Raw genomic sequence first — 14959 nt, 5'->3', positions numbered from 1 at the left:
GCAGCGAATTACAGCGCCATTTACTTTTCTCAAAAAGCGTTGTGTTCAAAGGGCCAGGCATCGCACCGAACGGGTGATGGCGTTCCGTGGACTCCCTGGTGCGCTACAGCACGTTGTCGCGTTCCACTCCTAAAGGCGAATCTTAAGCGTCATTAATTAGCAGTTAATTAATATTTAGTCATGAATCAGTAATTAGCCTTTAATTAGTAATTTGTCATTATGTGTGACGTCATCCAGTGGTGACGTCACCAGTGCCACAGAGGCAGTCAAAGTGGTGCGGAAAACGCTTTCGCCTCTACACACTTGAGACAGTCAAAGTGCCTCCAGAATTTTTATTTTCGACTTCACCCCGGCGCAACAATAAACCATGCGAAAGACGCCCTTCAGTCTGTTGTATATAGCCGCGAAGTGTCGACAATGCTGGAAGCAATGTTGTCCCTGATTGCCACGACCCCGACGTTATATACTTTACTTGTCCGCGAGGGGGGCACTTTGTTGACCAAAAGCGCGGCGAGGCGACAGCCTTAAGCGCGGTGTTGCTGCTTGTGTCACTGATGTGTTGTCAAGATGTTAAGCTTCGCCTCTAAGAGTGGAGCGCGACAGCGTCCACAGAACGCCACCGCCCGTTCCGCTCTACGCTTTGCTCGTCGGTAAATTAGTTTTTGAGGAAAGGAAATGCATCTGTCTCGCATACCACGGTGGATATCTGAACATCGCCGTAAGGGAATGGAGTAAGATTGGAGTGAACGGAGACACTCTACTCACTAGACGCGCCTTTGTTTACTCCAAACCATCGAGCTGTCATGGCGGAGTGGTTGGTGTGCTAGTCTCACACTCGGGAGACCCTGGTTCGATTCCCAAACTCGGCAAATTTCCTGCTTGGTTCAATTTATTTACCTCGTATGACTAGAAATATTAGTTAGGCTAATTCGTTAATTAATTAACTAAACTCAGTTCCACATACTTGGAGCATCACTATACTATCCATTTAATCCCTTTAATTGGCTGCATGGTTACTAGCCAAAGTATAATTGGCCCGGTTTGAAATTCGAGCACTGTGACGTCGGGACCGTTTCGACAAATTGAAAAGCGTGACATTTCTGTCGACAACTCCTGCCTACAACGATGAGGCATTAAAGGCTTCCGAACGACAGCCAAAGCGACCCCTCGGGTGGCCGCGGTCGCACCGTAGCTACGTTGAACTTGAGCCGGCGCCGCGCCTAGCAGATGGCGCGCCCAGCAACGTGACAGCGCGCGCTCGCTCCGCCCCCTCGCCTAGCAGAGGTCGCTAGCTCCTCCCTGTCGACAGCGCTCTCTCCGGAAGAGCAGGTGATGCCTCGGAGCATTTGCCGTTGCGCTTCGGCTCGGATGACTCGCAATGGATAAAGAAAGCTAAGGAGGTGGTGCGACACTTTTATTAAAATAGCCTTTCTGTTAGGCGATGGTGACGATGGCACATTGCAGTTTTAGGCCCAGGGAGGCGAGCCAGAAGGGCCACGGTGGGGGTGGTGGGAAAAGATAGGCGGGGGCCTGGAAGGCTCCGTGGCAGTGTGGTAGGCAGTGTTCTATGTCTCCTTGTGTGTGTGGACAGTTTAGGCACTGAAAGCTAAGGAGAGAGCAAGAAGACAGACGGAGGCGAGAAAGAGTTAACGTCATTCCAATTATTCTTTTAGGTCCACCAGAGTTAAACCACAGCCAATTTTTTCATTCTCATCTGCCAGCTCAGTTGCTAGCACAATTCGGTCTCGCTGCTGGTCAGGCCCGTTTTCACTAGTTGCCTTTTGGACAAGAGCATTCGCTTTCACTCAGTAAGAGTTTCACTCAGAAGATGCGGGCCATGCTGTCTCTCAGCATAGCTCTCTACTCCTAGCTCTGGGACAAGTGCATTCGCTTTCACTCAGTAAATGTTTCAAGTAAAGAGACGGGCCATGCTGTCTCTAAGTTTGCAATGCGACAAGTGGGGCTAGTTGGTGTTTCATTGCTAGATCTGTTCCAGTCGCTTCGTCCAGTCCTGTCTCGTCTCGTTTTTTTATACTCAGCGCATTTCTGCCAGAACTCTCAGCTTGCCCTTTACTCCTAGCTCTGGGACAAGTCGAGCTTTCGTCAAAAGTTTAGAGCCCAGGGGGTCTGCTTCTGGGCCACATTACTGTGCTCGTAATCCGTCCTGATGGTCCCAAACCTCCTCAAGGACTTCCATTAGTGCTGCAGGAGCGCCACAATAGTGCTTAGAAGCAAACCGTCTGGGCTCTAAACTTTTGACAAAGGCTGTACATTCGCTTTCATTCAGTAAAAGTTTCACTCAGAAGATGCGTATCCGGGCCATGCTGTCTCTCAGTTTGCCATTTACTGCTAGCTCTGGGACAAGTACATTCGCTATCCCTCTGGAGATGCGGGCCATGCTGTCTCTCAATTTGCCCTTTAGTCCTAGCTCTGGGACAAGTGCATGCGCTTTCACTCAGTAAAAGTTGAACACAGAAGATACGGGCCATGCTGTCTCTCTGTTTGCCCTTTACTCCTAGCTCTGGGACAAGTGCATTCGCTTTCACTCAGTAAAAGTTTCACTGAGAAGATGCGGGCCATGCAGTGTCTCAGTTTGCCCTTTACTCCTAGCTCTGGGACAGGTGCATTCGCTTCCACTCAGTAAATGTTTCAAGTAAAGATACGGGCCATGCTGTCTCTAAGTTTGCAATGCGACAAGTGGGGCTAGTTGGTGTTTGATAGTTACATCTGTTCGTCGCTTCGTCCAGTCCTGTCTCGTCTCGTTTTTTATACTCAGCGCATTTCTTCCACAACTCTTAGTTTGCCCTTTACTCCTAGCTCTGGGGCAAGTGTATTCGCTTTCACTCAGTAAAAGTTTCACTCAGAAGAAGCGTATCCGGGCCATGCTGTCTCTCAGTTTGCCCTTTACTGCTAGCTCTGGGACAAGTACATTCGCTATCCCTCAGGAGATGCGGGCCATGCTGTCTCTCAGTTTGCCCTTTACTCCTAGCTCTGGGACAAGTGCATTCGCTTTCACTCAGTAAGTTTCACTCAGAAGATGCGGGCCATGCAGTGTCTCAGTTTGCCCTTTAGTCTTAGCTCTGGGACAAGTGCATTCGCTTTCACTCAGTAAAAGTTTCACTCAGAAGATGCGTATCCGGGCCAGATGCGGGCCATTCTGTCTCTCTGTTTGCCCTTTACTCCTAGCTCTGGGACAAGTGCATTCCCTTTCACTCAGTAAAAGTTTCACTCAGAAGATGCGGGCCATGCAATGTCTCAGTTTGCCCTTTACTCCTAGCTCTGGGGCAAGTGTATTCGCTTTCACTCAGTAAAAGTTTCACTCAGAAGATGCGTATCCGGGCCATGCCGTCTTTCAGATTGCCGTTTACTGCTAGCTCTGGGACAAGTACATTCGCTATCCCTCAGGAGATGCGGGCCATGCTGTCTCTCAGTTTGCCCTTTACTCCTAGCTCTGGTACAAGTGCATTCGCTTTCACTCAGTAAAAGTTTCACTCAGAAGATGCGGGCCATGCAGTGTCTCAGTTTGCCCTTTACTCCTAGCTCTGGGACAAGTGCATTCGCTATCCCTCAGGAGATGCGGGCCATTCTGTCTCTCTGTTTGCCCTTTACTCCTAGCTCTGGGACAAGTGCATTCCCTTTCACTCAGTAAAAGTTTCACTCAGAAGATGCGGGCCATGCAATGTCTCAGTTTGCCCTTTACTCCTAGCTCTGGGGCAAGTGTATTCGCTTTCACTCAGTAAAAGTTTCACTCAGAAGATGCGTATCCGGGCCATGCCGTCTTTCAGTTTGCCGTTTACTGCTAGCTCTGGGACAAGTACATTCGCTATCCCTCAGGAGATGCGGGCCATGCTGTCTCTCAGTTTGCCCTTTACTCCTAGCTCTAGTACAAGTGCATTCGCTTTCACTCAGTAAAAGTTTCACTCAGAAGATGCGGGCCATGCTGTCTCTCAGTTTGCCCTTTACTCCTAGCTCTGGGACAAGTGCATTCGCTTTCACTCAGTAAGTTTCACTCAGAAGATGCGGGCCATGCAGTGTCTCAGTTTGCCCTTTAGTCTTAGCTCTGGGACAAGTGCATTCGCTTTCACTCAGTAAAAGTTTCACTCAGAAGATGCGTATCCGGGCCATGCTGTCTCTCAGTTTGCCCTTTACTGCTAGCTCTGGGACAAGTACATTCGCTATCCCTCAGGAGATGCGGGCCATGCTGTCTCTCTGTTTGCCCTTTACTCCTAGCTCTGGGACAAGTGCATTCCGTTTCACTCAGTAAAAGTTTCACTCAGAAGATGCGGGCCATGCAATGTCTCAGTTTGCCCTTTACTCCTAGCTCTGGGGCAAGTGTATTCGCTTTCACTCAGTAAAAGTTTCACTCAGAAGATGCGTATCCGGGCCATGCCGTCTTTCAGTTTGCCCTTTACTGCTAGCTCTGGGACAAGTACATTCGCTATCCCTCAGGAGATGCGGGCCATGCTGTCTCTCAGTTTGCCCTTTACTCCTAGCTCTGGTACAAGTGCATTCGCTTTCACTCAGTAAAAGTTTCACTCAGAAGATGCGGGCCATGCAGTGTCTCAGTTTGCCCTTTACTCCTAGCTCTGGGACAAGTGCATTCGCTTTCACTCAGTAAATGTTTCAAGTAAAGATACGGGCCATGCTGTCTCTAAGTTTGCAATGCGACAAGTGGGGCTAGTTGGTGTTTGATAGTTACATCTGTTCGAGTCGCTTCGTCCAGTCCTGTCTCGTCTCGTTTTTTATACTCAGCGCATTTCTTCCACAACTCTCAACTTGCCCTTTACCCTAGCTCTGGGACAATTACAGCCTTTACAGCCCAATGGGTCTGCTTCTGGGCCACATTGCTGTGCTCGTAATCCGTCCTGATGGTCCCAAACCTCCTGATGGTCCCAAATTACAGCCCAAGGGGTCTGCTTCTGGGCCACATTGCTGTGCTCGTAATCCGTCCTGATGGTCCCAAACCTCCTGAAGGACTTCCATTAGTGCTGCAGGAGCGCCACAAAAGTACTTAGAAGCAAACCGTCTGGGCTCTAAACTTTTCACAAAGGCTGTACATTCGCTTTCACTCAGTAAAAGTTTCACTCAGAAGATGCGGGCCATGCTGCCTCTCAGTTTGCCCTTTACCCTTAGCTCTGGAACAAGTGCATTCGTTTTCACTCAGAAGATGTGGGCAATGCTGTCTCTCAGTTTGCCCTTTACTCTTGGCTCTGGGACAAGTGCATTCGCTTTCACTCAGAAGATGCGGGCCATGCTGTCTCTCAGTTTTCCCTTTCCTCCTAGCTCTGGGACAAGTGCATTCGCTTTCACTCAGTAAAAGTTTCACTCAGAAGATTCGGACCATGCTGTCTCTCAGTTTGCCCTTTACTCCTAGCTCTTGGAGAAGTGCATTCGCTTTCACTCAGTAAAAGTTTCACTCAGAAGATTCGGACCATGCTGTCTCTCAGTTTGCCCTTTACTCTTAGCTCTGGAACAAGTGCATTCGCTTTCACTCAGAAGATGTGGGCAATGCTGTCTCTCAGTTTGCCCTTTACTCTTAGCTCTGGGACAAGTGCATTCGCTTTCACTCAGAAGATGCGGGCCATGCTGTCTCTCAGTTTGCCCTTTACTCTTAGCTCTGGAACAAGTGCATTCGCTTTCACTCAGAAGATTCGGACCATGCTGTCTCTCAGTTTGCCCTTTACTCTTAGCTCTGGAACAAGTGCATTCGCTTTCACTCAGAAGATGTGGGCAATGCTGTCTCTCAGTTTGCCCTTTACTCTTAGCTCTGGGACAAGTGCATTCGCTTTCACTCAGAAGATGCGGGCCATGCTGTCTCTCAGTTTGCCCTTTCCTCCTAGCTCTGGGACAAGTGCATTCGCTTTCACTCAGTAAAAGTTTCACTCAGAAGATTCGGACCATGCTGTCTCTCAGTTTGCCCTTTACTCCTAGCTCTTGGAGAAGTGCATTCGCTTTCACTCAGTAAAAGTTTCACTCAGAAGATTCGGACCATGCTGTCTCTCAGTTTGCCCTTTACTCCTAGCTCTTGGAGAAGTGCATTCGCTTTCACTCAGTAAAAGTTTCACTCAGAAGATTCGGACCATGCTGTCTCTCAGTTTGCCCTTTACTCCTAGCTCTTGGAGAAGTGCATTCGCTTTCACTCAGTAAAAGTTTCACTCAGAAGATTCGGACCATGCTGTCTCTCAGTTTGCCCTTTACTCCTAGCTCTTGGAGAAGTGCATTCGCTTTCACTCAGTAAAAGTTTCACTCAGAAGATGCGGGCCATGCTGTCTCTCAGTTTGCCCTTTACTCCTAGCTCTTGGAAAAGTGCATTCGCTTTCACTCAGTGAAAGTTTCACTCCGAAGATGCGGGCCATGCTGTCTCGCCGTTTGCCCTTTACTCCTAGCTCTTGGAGAAGTGCATTCTCTTTCACTGAGTAAAAGTTTCATTCAGAAGATCCGGGCCATGCAGTCTTTCACCCTGCTCTTTGCTCCTAGCTCTGGGTCAAGTGTAAAATGATTCAGATACCCTAGTAGTTATCTCTCACTTTCATCATTGCCGTGTGCTGCGGATCCTTTTGCGCTGAATGTATTTCTGCATCTGTTTCCAATTCCGCATCTGTTTCCAATTCCGCTTGTACCACAGCTTAACGATGCATTTAGGTACGCACCATTCAGGATCAGAGAGCTCCCAGCCACCAGCCGCCTGCTGCTCCCAGGAGGTGTCTACTTCAGGCTCCGTGGACGGCTGCGTACATTGCACATTCTTATCAAGTTAGCAAACATTCCTAATGCATATCTTCTTGTATGTCTCCATATAACGTAAACACTGCTCTGAAGGCATACGCGACTGGATGAACCAACGTTTCCAGGTTGCGAATGAAAAGGGGCGCACAGTGCGCGGCCTACCAAGGCAATGCCTGCGGTGAAATTAGAAATTTAGTCAAGGATACAAAGTAATAAGATACATGGAGATCTTGAGAACGGGTTCAGAAGGTGTAGGCACTTAGACGATAGTCTGTTCGTGCTTACAGAATGCATAGAAATAACTAGGACGGAAAACATACCTCTGTATTTAGCCTTTCTTGTCATAAAAAAAAATACGGCAGTGGTTTAGTTCTGCTTACACCTGGAGGATTACGAAAGCAACGAGGAGAGAGAGAGAGAGGCGATGGAGAGCGCGCGGTAGCGGCGGCGGCCCCGGCACGCTAGCTATGTGCCGCTACTGCACAAACCCAACTGGCGAGTGCGGCGGCGGCACCTGTGATACATCCGCGCAGCGACAGCGGCGGCACGCCAGCCGTGCGCCGCCCTTGTGCATGCGCAGTATGGCCTTGCGTCAGCTCCGCGAAATGGCTCGGCGACTCGCGCAGTGTTGTTTTCGCCAGAAAACATGAACAAGGAGCTTCCATGAAAGACACAGAAAGATTGAGGTATCGGGCATGAGATAATTGATTTTCCTTGGGAAATATACCCAGATAATATTGATGAAATTCCGTTTGAAGGGATAAGACAAACAGTTGTCGAGGTTTTTAAAGGATTAGGCGGGATTGCCCTTTATTACCCCTGCTGGTAACGTTTTATATCGTAAATATGGAAAGAAGGCCTCAATAAAGTAAGCTAGGTTACAATCTTTCATACAGATGACGCAGAAAGGTCCCTGAGTAGCGGCTGCCTGGTTTATTTAACGCATGCGGGCTATACTATACTACAAGCAGGTAGCCAGGAACGTTTCCAGCCTCCGATTAATTATTGTGGAGATGAAACAGACGCTCTGGTCTTAGCTTTTAGCACTAATAAGTCGTCTGATGATTCTCGTTATCATAACCATTTATTCGACCTTTAAAGGCTTGGTGGAGCATTAAATATACGGGCGAGTGCACAAAAATACCACTGATGAGTGGGTAAACATAAGTAATCAAAACCGCATGGACAATTGCAGCGGATATACAAATTACGCTGTCATGAAAAGGAAATAATGCATGCAGCAAGATTGATCATCAGGCGTTTGTAAATTTTAAGGCATCACGCTCATTCACAACGGTGGTGTGGGTAAGCTGATTACATTCTTGTATTGCTATCGGCAAAAAAAAAGATTTATTAAAGGCGTTAGTTAACCCATGTAAAAGCTAGATGCTTACAAAATTAAATAAATATGTGTGATGACGTGCCCACAGGTGGCACTAGAAGTGACTCGCGCAGAATACAAAAGGTGGGCAATTTTTATTCCAATGCAATAACACTTTCACTTTCAGCTCCTCGCGTGGCGAGGCCGCGGTAGCTACCATTGACCTTGAGCGACGCGCCTAGCGGTGTGACGTCACAGCTGCAAGAGCAGGGCTCCAACTCGTGCCGTCGCGAGGCGAGGCCGCGCGTGGTGGCTGCTGCCTATCTCCTGCGCCCGCCGCGCAACCACAAGCTCCACCACCAGCTACAGGACTGGATAGGATTGGATTGCGGTGGATTGGATTGGACTGCATTGGATTGGATTGCATTGCAATGTATAACCGATGCATCACCACAAGTCTAACCACAAGCACCACCACCAGCTACACTACCAGCTGAACCATGGCGTAGATACGGATATTGCTTTCGCAATTATCGGGCTTACCCAAGCTAAGCCACAGCCATTTTTTTTAACAAACATAAGCGAGAAAGTTTGCGTCTAAAGACTAGTGAGTGGGTAGGAAGAGATGATATTGCATATCAATTGAACAAACAATCTGTTCATAACCTACATACAGAAGGCGCCGCACAATTCTGGATGAATTAAATGGTAATCGTTAAGAAAAGACCAAATTGGTGATGCGTAATCGAGTTTCATGCAAATGAAAGTTTCATATGCAAGTTTACAGATCGATGGCGGAGACAAGGAAAGCGACATTATTATAAAGTTGTACAGCATGAACTGGTGGGCGAGTTGGTCTGACATATCTAGTGAAGCAGCGCTACGGCACAGGGCCAAAGGGGAGAGAGGGACGAACACAGCGCTGAACTGACAACAAATGTTTATTGCAGATGATAACAGCATATATATACTCTTTTGCACCTTAGAAAAAACAAAGAAACAGAGAGCAGCAGAAGGTATCAATCCCAGTCACTATGCGCATGCAGCGTTATCGCGTGTACATCGATCATTTGAAATCAGGAAGTTGTGCTCTTTCACCGAGATGGCAACGGAAGGAGTGCTGATACAATTCGCACCCATCTTCATGATCTCAGATGCCTCAATAATCTCTCGTGTAAGCTTATCCTTGTGTTTGGTAACAATATGGCTGTTTATGAATTCTGGGTAACATGAACAGTCACGACAGTAAATACCTATGTGGCGGGTCGCGTTCTTAACATTGTTTGCATGCTCTTTAAGTCTTTAATTTAGACACCGGCCGGTTTGGCCGATGTATGACCCACCACACTTCAACGGGACTGAGTACACCACGTTGTCTTGGCATGGCACATACTTCATCCTGTGGTTTTTCTTGCAATTATGACAGATTTCGATCTTTTATCCGGGCGATTAACTCTCGCACACAAGCCACTCAGTCTGACAGGAGCCGAAAAAACAACATCTACTCCAGCCTATTTGCCTATTCTCTTCAAATTGTGGGACACAACATGGACATAAGGTATTACTGCCAGGTTTCTTTGTTTGGAATGAGGGACAGCTTTGCCCTCCTTCAGCTTTTTCAAAATCCCTTCTGCTACTGATGCCAGAATATGAAGGGGGTATTTTGCGCCCGTTAGCCTATCAACCTGATTGGAGAAACTAAATTGAAACTTGTGTGGGAAGGATTTTTGCATGGCATTTTGAAAGCATGACGCCACAATGCCTCTTTTCACAAGCAAAATCCTGCCCACACAAGTTTGAATTTAGTTTCTCCAATCAGGATGATAGGCTAACAGACGCAAAATACCCCCTTCATATTCTGGCATCAGTAGCAGAAGGGATTTTGAAAAAGCTGAAGGAGGGCAAAGCTGTCCCCCATTCCAAACAAAGAAACCTAGCAGTAATACCTTATGTCCATGTTGTGTCCCACAATTTGAAGAGAATAGGCAAAAAGGCTGGAGTAGATGTTTTTTCGGCTCCTGTCAGACTGAGTGGCTTGTGTGCGAGAGTTAATCGCCCGGATAAAAGATCGGAATCTGGTCCTAATTGCAAGAAAAACCACAAGATGAAGTATGTGCCATGCCAAGACAACGTGGTGAACTCAGTCCCGTTGAAGTGTGGTGGGTCATACACCGGCCAAACCGGCCGGTGTCTAAATGGCACCGACTTAAAGAGCATGCAAACAATGTTAAGAACGCGGCCCGCCACATAGGTATTCACTGTCGTGACTGTTCATGTTACCCAGAATTCATAAAGGGAGTAATTACTCATTGACGTCCACCCGAGCGCAGCCATACGGCCACAAAGGAAAGCTATACAGCTTTCACAATAACTTCGTAGTTAAAGAAAAATTCGTCCTGGTCCGGGGTTCGAACCCGGGACCACCGCCACACCGGAGCAGTCGCTCTACCAATTGAGCTAACCGGGACGGCAAGCTTATGGTAGGGCGAGAGCGAATTGATCTATAACTCGAAGTGGGAACAGTGTTGACCAAATATTTTAGGGGAATCCCCCATAGTAATTACTCATTGACGTCCACCCGAGCGCAGCCATACGGCCACAAAGGAAAGCTATACAGCTTTCACAATAACTTCGTAGTTAAAGAAAAATTCGTCCTGGTCCGGGGTTCGAACCCGGGACCACCGCCACACCGGAGCAGTCGCTCTACCAATTGAGCTAACCGGGACGGCAAGCTTATGGTAGGGCGAGAGCGAATTGATCTATAACTCGAAGTGGGAACAGTGTTGACCAAATATTTTAGGGGAATCCCCCAAAATATTTGGTCAACACTGTTCCCACTTCGAGTTATAGATCAATTCGCTCTCGCCCTACCATAAGCTTGCCGTCCCGGTTAGCTCAATTGGTAGAGCGACTGCTCCGGTGTGGCGGTGGTCCCGGGTTCGAACCCCGGACCAGGACGAATTTTTCTTTAACTACGAAGTTATTGTGAAAGCTGTATAGCTCTCCTTTGTGGCCGTATGGCTGCGCTCGGGTGGACGTCAATGAGTAATTACTCCCTTATTACAAATCTACTCCACCTTGGGGGATTCCCCTAAAATATTTGGTCAGAATTCATAAACAGCCAAATTGTTACCAAACACAAGGATAAGCTTACACGAGAGAATATTGCGGCATCTGAGATCATGAAGATGGGTGCGAATTGTATCAGCACTCCTTCCGTTGCCATCTCGGTGAAAAAGCACAACTTCCTGATTTCAAATGATCGATGTACACGCGATACCGCTGCACGCGCATAGTGACTGGGATTGATACTTTCTGCTGCTCTCAGCTTCTTTGTTTTTTCTAAGGTGCAAAAGAGTATATATATGCTGTTAGCATCTGGAATAAACATTTGTTGTCAGTTCAGCGCTGTGTTCGTCCCTTTCTCCCCTTTGGCCTTGTGCCGTAGCGCTGCTTCACTAGATATGTCAGACCAACTCGCCCATCAGTTCATGCTGTACAACTTTATTTCTTGTACAAGGGGCTCTATCTTTTCGACTTCTGTCGTTGAACCGTCCCGTTTTATCCCAGCTATTGCTAATGCATCATGCAAATCGCGAATGCTCGGTTTTTGCATTCGAAAGCGGATTCTTCCTCCTGAAGTGCTGGCGTTGTTTGGAGGCTTTTTGCCCTCTGTTAGCCACGGCATAAGGATGTGCAAATTTCTAAGGATCGAATGGCAACGACAAGTGAGGCTATGCAAGGATCATCTCAAGCTTCTTCTACAGTTCCGCAACGAGCCGGGCATTTGGTTACGCCAGTGGCACGGAATTAGCCGCATCATCAACAGCACCACCCAGTTCCTGTGGCAACAGCTTCTCCCAAGCCTCCGTGGGCTTGTCCCAAGAAAGCCTAGAGGGTCGCCCAACCAACTGCAAAATGTGGATGGAGTTCACATTCCGGAGGAAGTTCAACGAGTCCATCCCTTTGGCCCAAAGTTTGCTGTTGAGCCTAAGATGAGGCCACCGGAACTACTGGCAATGGTAAGGCGCGTGTCTCGACGAGCTGATGAACCAAACGCCAATATGTGCGTTTCGGATGGAGTGGATGTTGTGATGAGCCAGAGAGTACGCTAAATAGATTTGCCAATAGATAAGACCGTTAGATACCTGCGTGAAAATGCTCTAGTGCTGTTGACGGCAGACAAAGAAGGGGGTTTTGCTGTACTTTCCAAGGATAGCTTCCAGCAAAAAGCAGGTGATGCGGTCTCTTCACTTTTCAAAGAATGCAGACGAGCCTGCCTGACAAAAGCCAAATTAAAGGCGAAACAGTTGTGCAAACAGCTACATTTAGAGACGCTTTTATCCTCTATTGACAAGTGCGAAAAATGTAGCCTCGACATGTTTTTTAGCGCGAAAACGCACAAAATAGACGTGCCTTTACGAGTGATAGTTTCTGAGAAGGGCACGTGGCAGAAGAACCTGGGGAAGTTTTTACAAAGTCACCTAGCTCACCTAACTATTGACGACCCTTATCAGGTAAAGAAGTCGGACGAAGTAATTGAATTTCTAAAAACAGACCAGGCCAAGCCACTACGCGCATTTTCCATTGATGTAAAAGACCTATATTATGCCATCCCTCATGACAAGCTGTTAAAGTGCATTAGTGAAGCAATTGACGACTACTGAGTGGTAGCCTTTCAGAACGCTAGTGGAATTTCCGCAGAAAGCTTTTTAGACCTGCTGCAAGTGTACCTTCAGTCAACCTATGCAGAATGGGAAGGTACTGTTTTTATTCAAAAGAATGGGATCTGCATAGGATCTTGCATCGCTCCATTGCTAAGTGACATGTTTCTTGCTAAGCTTGACAGGGCACTCGAACAATCACTCATGAGCTCAACAGTTGCAAGAGTGTTCCGATATGTAGATGATTACCTAATTTTACTAGATTGCGACCCGGCTAGCTTCGCTGCGGAAGTGAATTACCTGTGCGCGATATTCTGTGAAGTGCTTCCGCCGCTGGAAATTGCGCATGAAGTGGCTGTGAATGATCGCATTAAGTTCCTTATCTGACCTCATATTTTACTGATTTCCATGTATGCTGGGCATTTGATCCTAGGGGTAAAAAGCCCTTACTTCCGTACAGCTCAGCCCATTCGAAGCTTGTCAAAAGAGGCATTGTGGCGTCATGCTTTCAAAATGCCATGCAAAAATCCTGCCCACACAAGTTTGAAATTAGTTTCTCCAATCAGGTTGATAGGCTAACAGACGCAAAATACCCCCTTCATATTCTGGCATCAGTAGCAGAAGGGATTTTGAAAAAGCTGAAGGAGGGCAAAGCTGTCCCTCATTCCAAACAAAGAAACCTGGCAGTAATACCTTATGTCCATGTTGTGTCCCACAATTTGAAGAGAATAGGCAAAAAGGCTGGCGTAGATGTTTTTTCGGCTCCTGTCAGACTGAGTGGCTTGTGTGCGAGAGTTAATCGCCCGGATTAAAGATCGGAATCTGGTCATAATTGCAAGAAAAACCACAGGATGAAGTATGTGCCATGCCAAGACAACGTGGTGTACTCAGTCCCGTTGAAGTGTGGTGGGTCATACATCGGCCAAACCGGCCGGTGTCTAAATGAAAGACTTAAAGAGCATGCAAACAATGTTAAGAACGCGGCCCGCCACATAGGTATCACTGTCGTGACTGTTCATGTTACCCAGAATTCATAAACAGCCATATTGTTACCAAACACAAGGATAAGCTTACACGAGAGATTATTGAGGCATCTGATATCATGAAGATGGGTGCGAATTGTATCAGCACTCCTTCCGTTGCCATCTCGGTGAAAGAGCACAACTTCCTGATTTCAAATGATCGATGTATACGCGATACCGCTGCATGCGCATAGTGACTGGGATTGATACTTTCTGCTGCTCTCAGTTTCTTTGTTTTTTCTAAGGTGCAAAAGAGTATATATATGCTGTTAGCATCTGGAATAAACATTTGTTGTCAGTTCAGAGCTGTGTTCGTCCCTTTCTCCCCTTTGGCCCTGTGCCGTAGCGCTGCTTCACTAGAATTGTTATGAAATTCTTCAAGTGTCAATGACAAGTTCACTGATGTGCTTATCCCATGTTAGTTTTCTGCTGACTTTTTTTAAATGGCGCAAGGGAATCTGTTGCCAAAGAATAAAGGTTTTAGGGCGAAAGCCTGTATAGGCTCAAGACTCTCAAGCGTGCCCGTCTGTCCGTGCAAACTTGTCAAACACCACAATTCAACGGCATGCCAAGTCACTTGATTGGAGTAATATGGTGGACTCGCTAGCGTGTTCGTCCGCGCAAGCTGTCAATCAAACCTAGACAAACAGCGCGGCACACCGCATGTTGGTTTGGTTGGTTTATTGGGGTTTAACGTCCCAAAGCGACTGGGGCTATGAGAGACGCCGTAGTGAAGGCCTCCGGAAATTTCGACCACCTGGGGTTCATAAACGTGCACTGACATCGCAGAGCACACGGGCCTCTAGAATTTCGCCTTCATCGAAATTCAGCCGCCGCGTCCGGGATCGAACCCGTGCCTGTCGGGTCAGCAGCCGAGTGCCGTAACCACTGAGCCGCGGCGGCGGGGATCACCCCGCATGTGGTATCATACGTTCATTCCCCTATATATTGTCACGCTGTAGTGACGGCAGTCCAGCGGTCAGGAAGACACCAACCAGTCTTGGAAACGAAGCTCTTTATTTAGGCTGACTTGCGCCCACAAAAGAACTGAATCACTCGGCGGTGGCGTAGAAAGAGAAGTTTATTTTGTTCTGTGTTGAGATAGAAAATACAAAACAAAATGGATGAACTTAATGCTCTGATGAGTCAAGCACATGCACAGTGACGCAGCACTGAGCACGTCAGTAATGCAGTAAGAAAGCCGATACTCGACCGCCGCGCAGGAC

The 14959-nt window shown here is 47.5% G+C and overlaps 1 protein-coding gene across 1 annotated transcript in view; it reads right to left on the bottom strand.

The window, feature by feature from the left end:
- LOC149367508 (uncharacterized) overlaps window positions 1–14959 on the bottom strand; it is a 211092-nt gene that overhangs the window by 41405 nt on the left and 154728 nt on the right. The window contains exon 9 of the mRNA XM_089574527.1: window positions 6651–6727. Coding sequence (XP_089430653.1) covers window positions 6651–6727 — 77 coding nt within the window. The remainder of the gene's footprint in view (window positions 1–6650; window positions 6728–14959) is intronic.

The sequence above is a fragment of the Amblyomma mixtum genome, chromosome 1 (genome assembly GCF_055824585.1).
Source record: "Amblyomma mixtum isolate Tamu chromosome 1, ASM5582458v1, whole genome shotgun sequence".
In the NCBI taxonomy this organism is placed as follows: domain Eukaryota; kingdom Metazoa; phylum Arthropoda; class Arachnida; order Ixodida; family Ixodidae; genus Amblyomma; species Amblyomma mixtum.
This window is presented reverse-complemented; position numbering and strand designations above follow the sequence as displayed.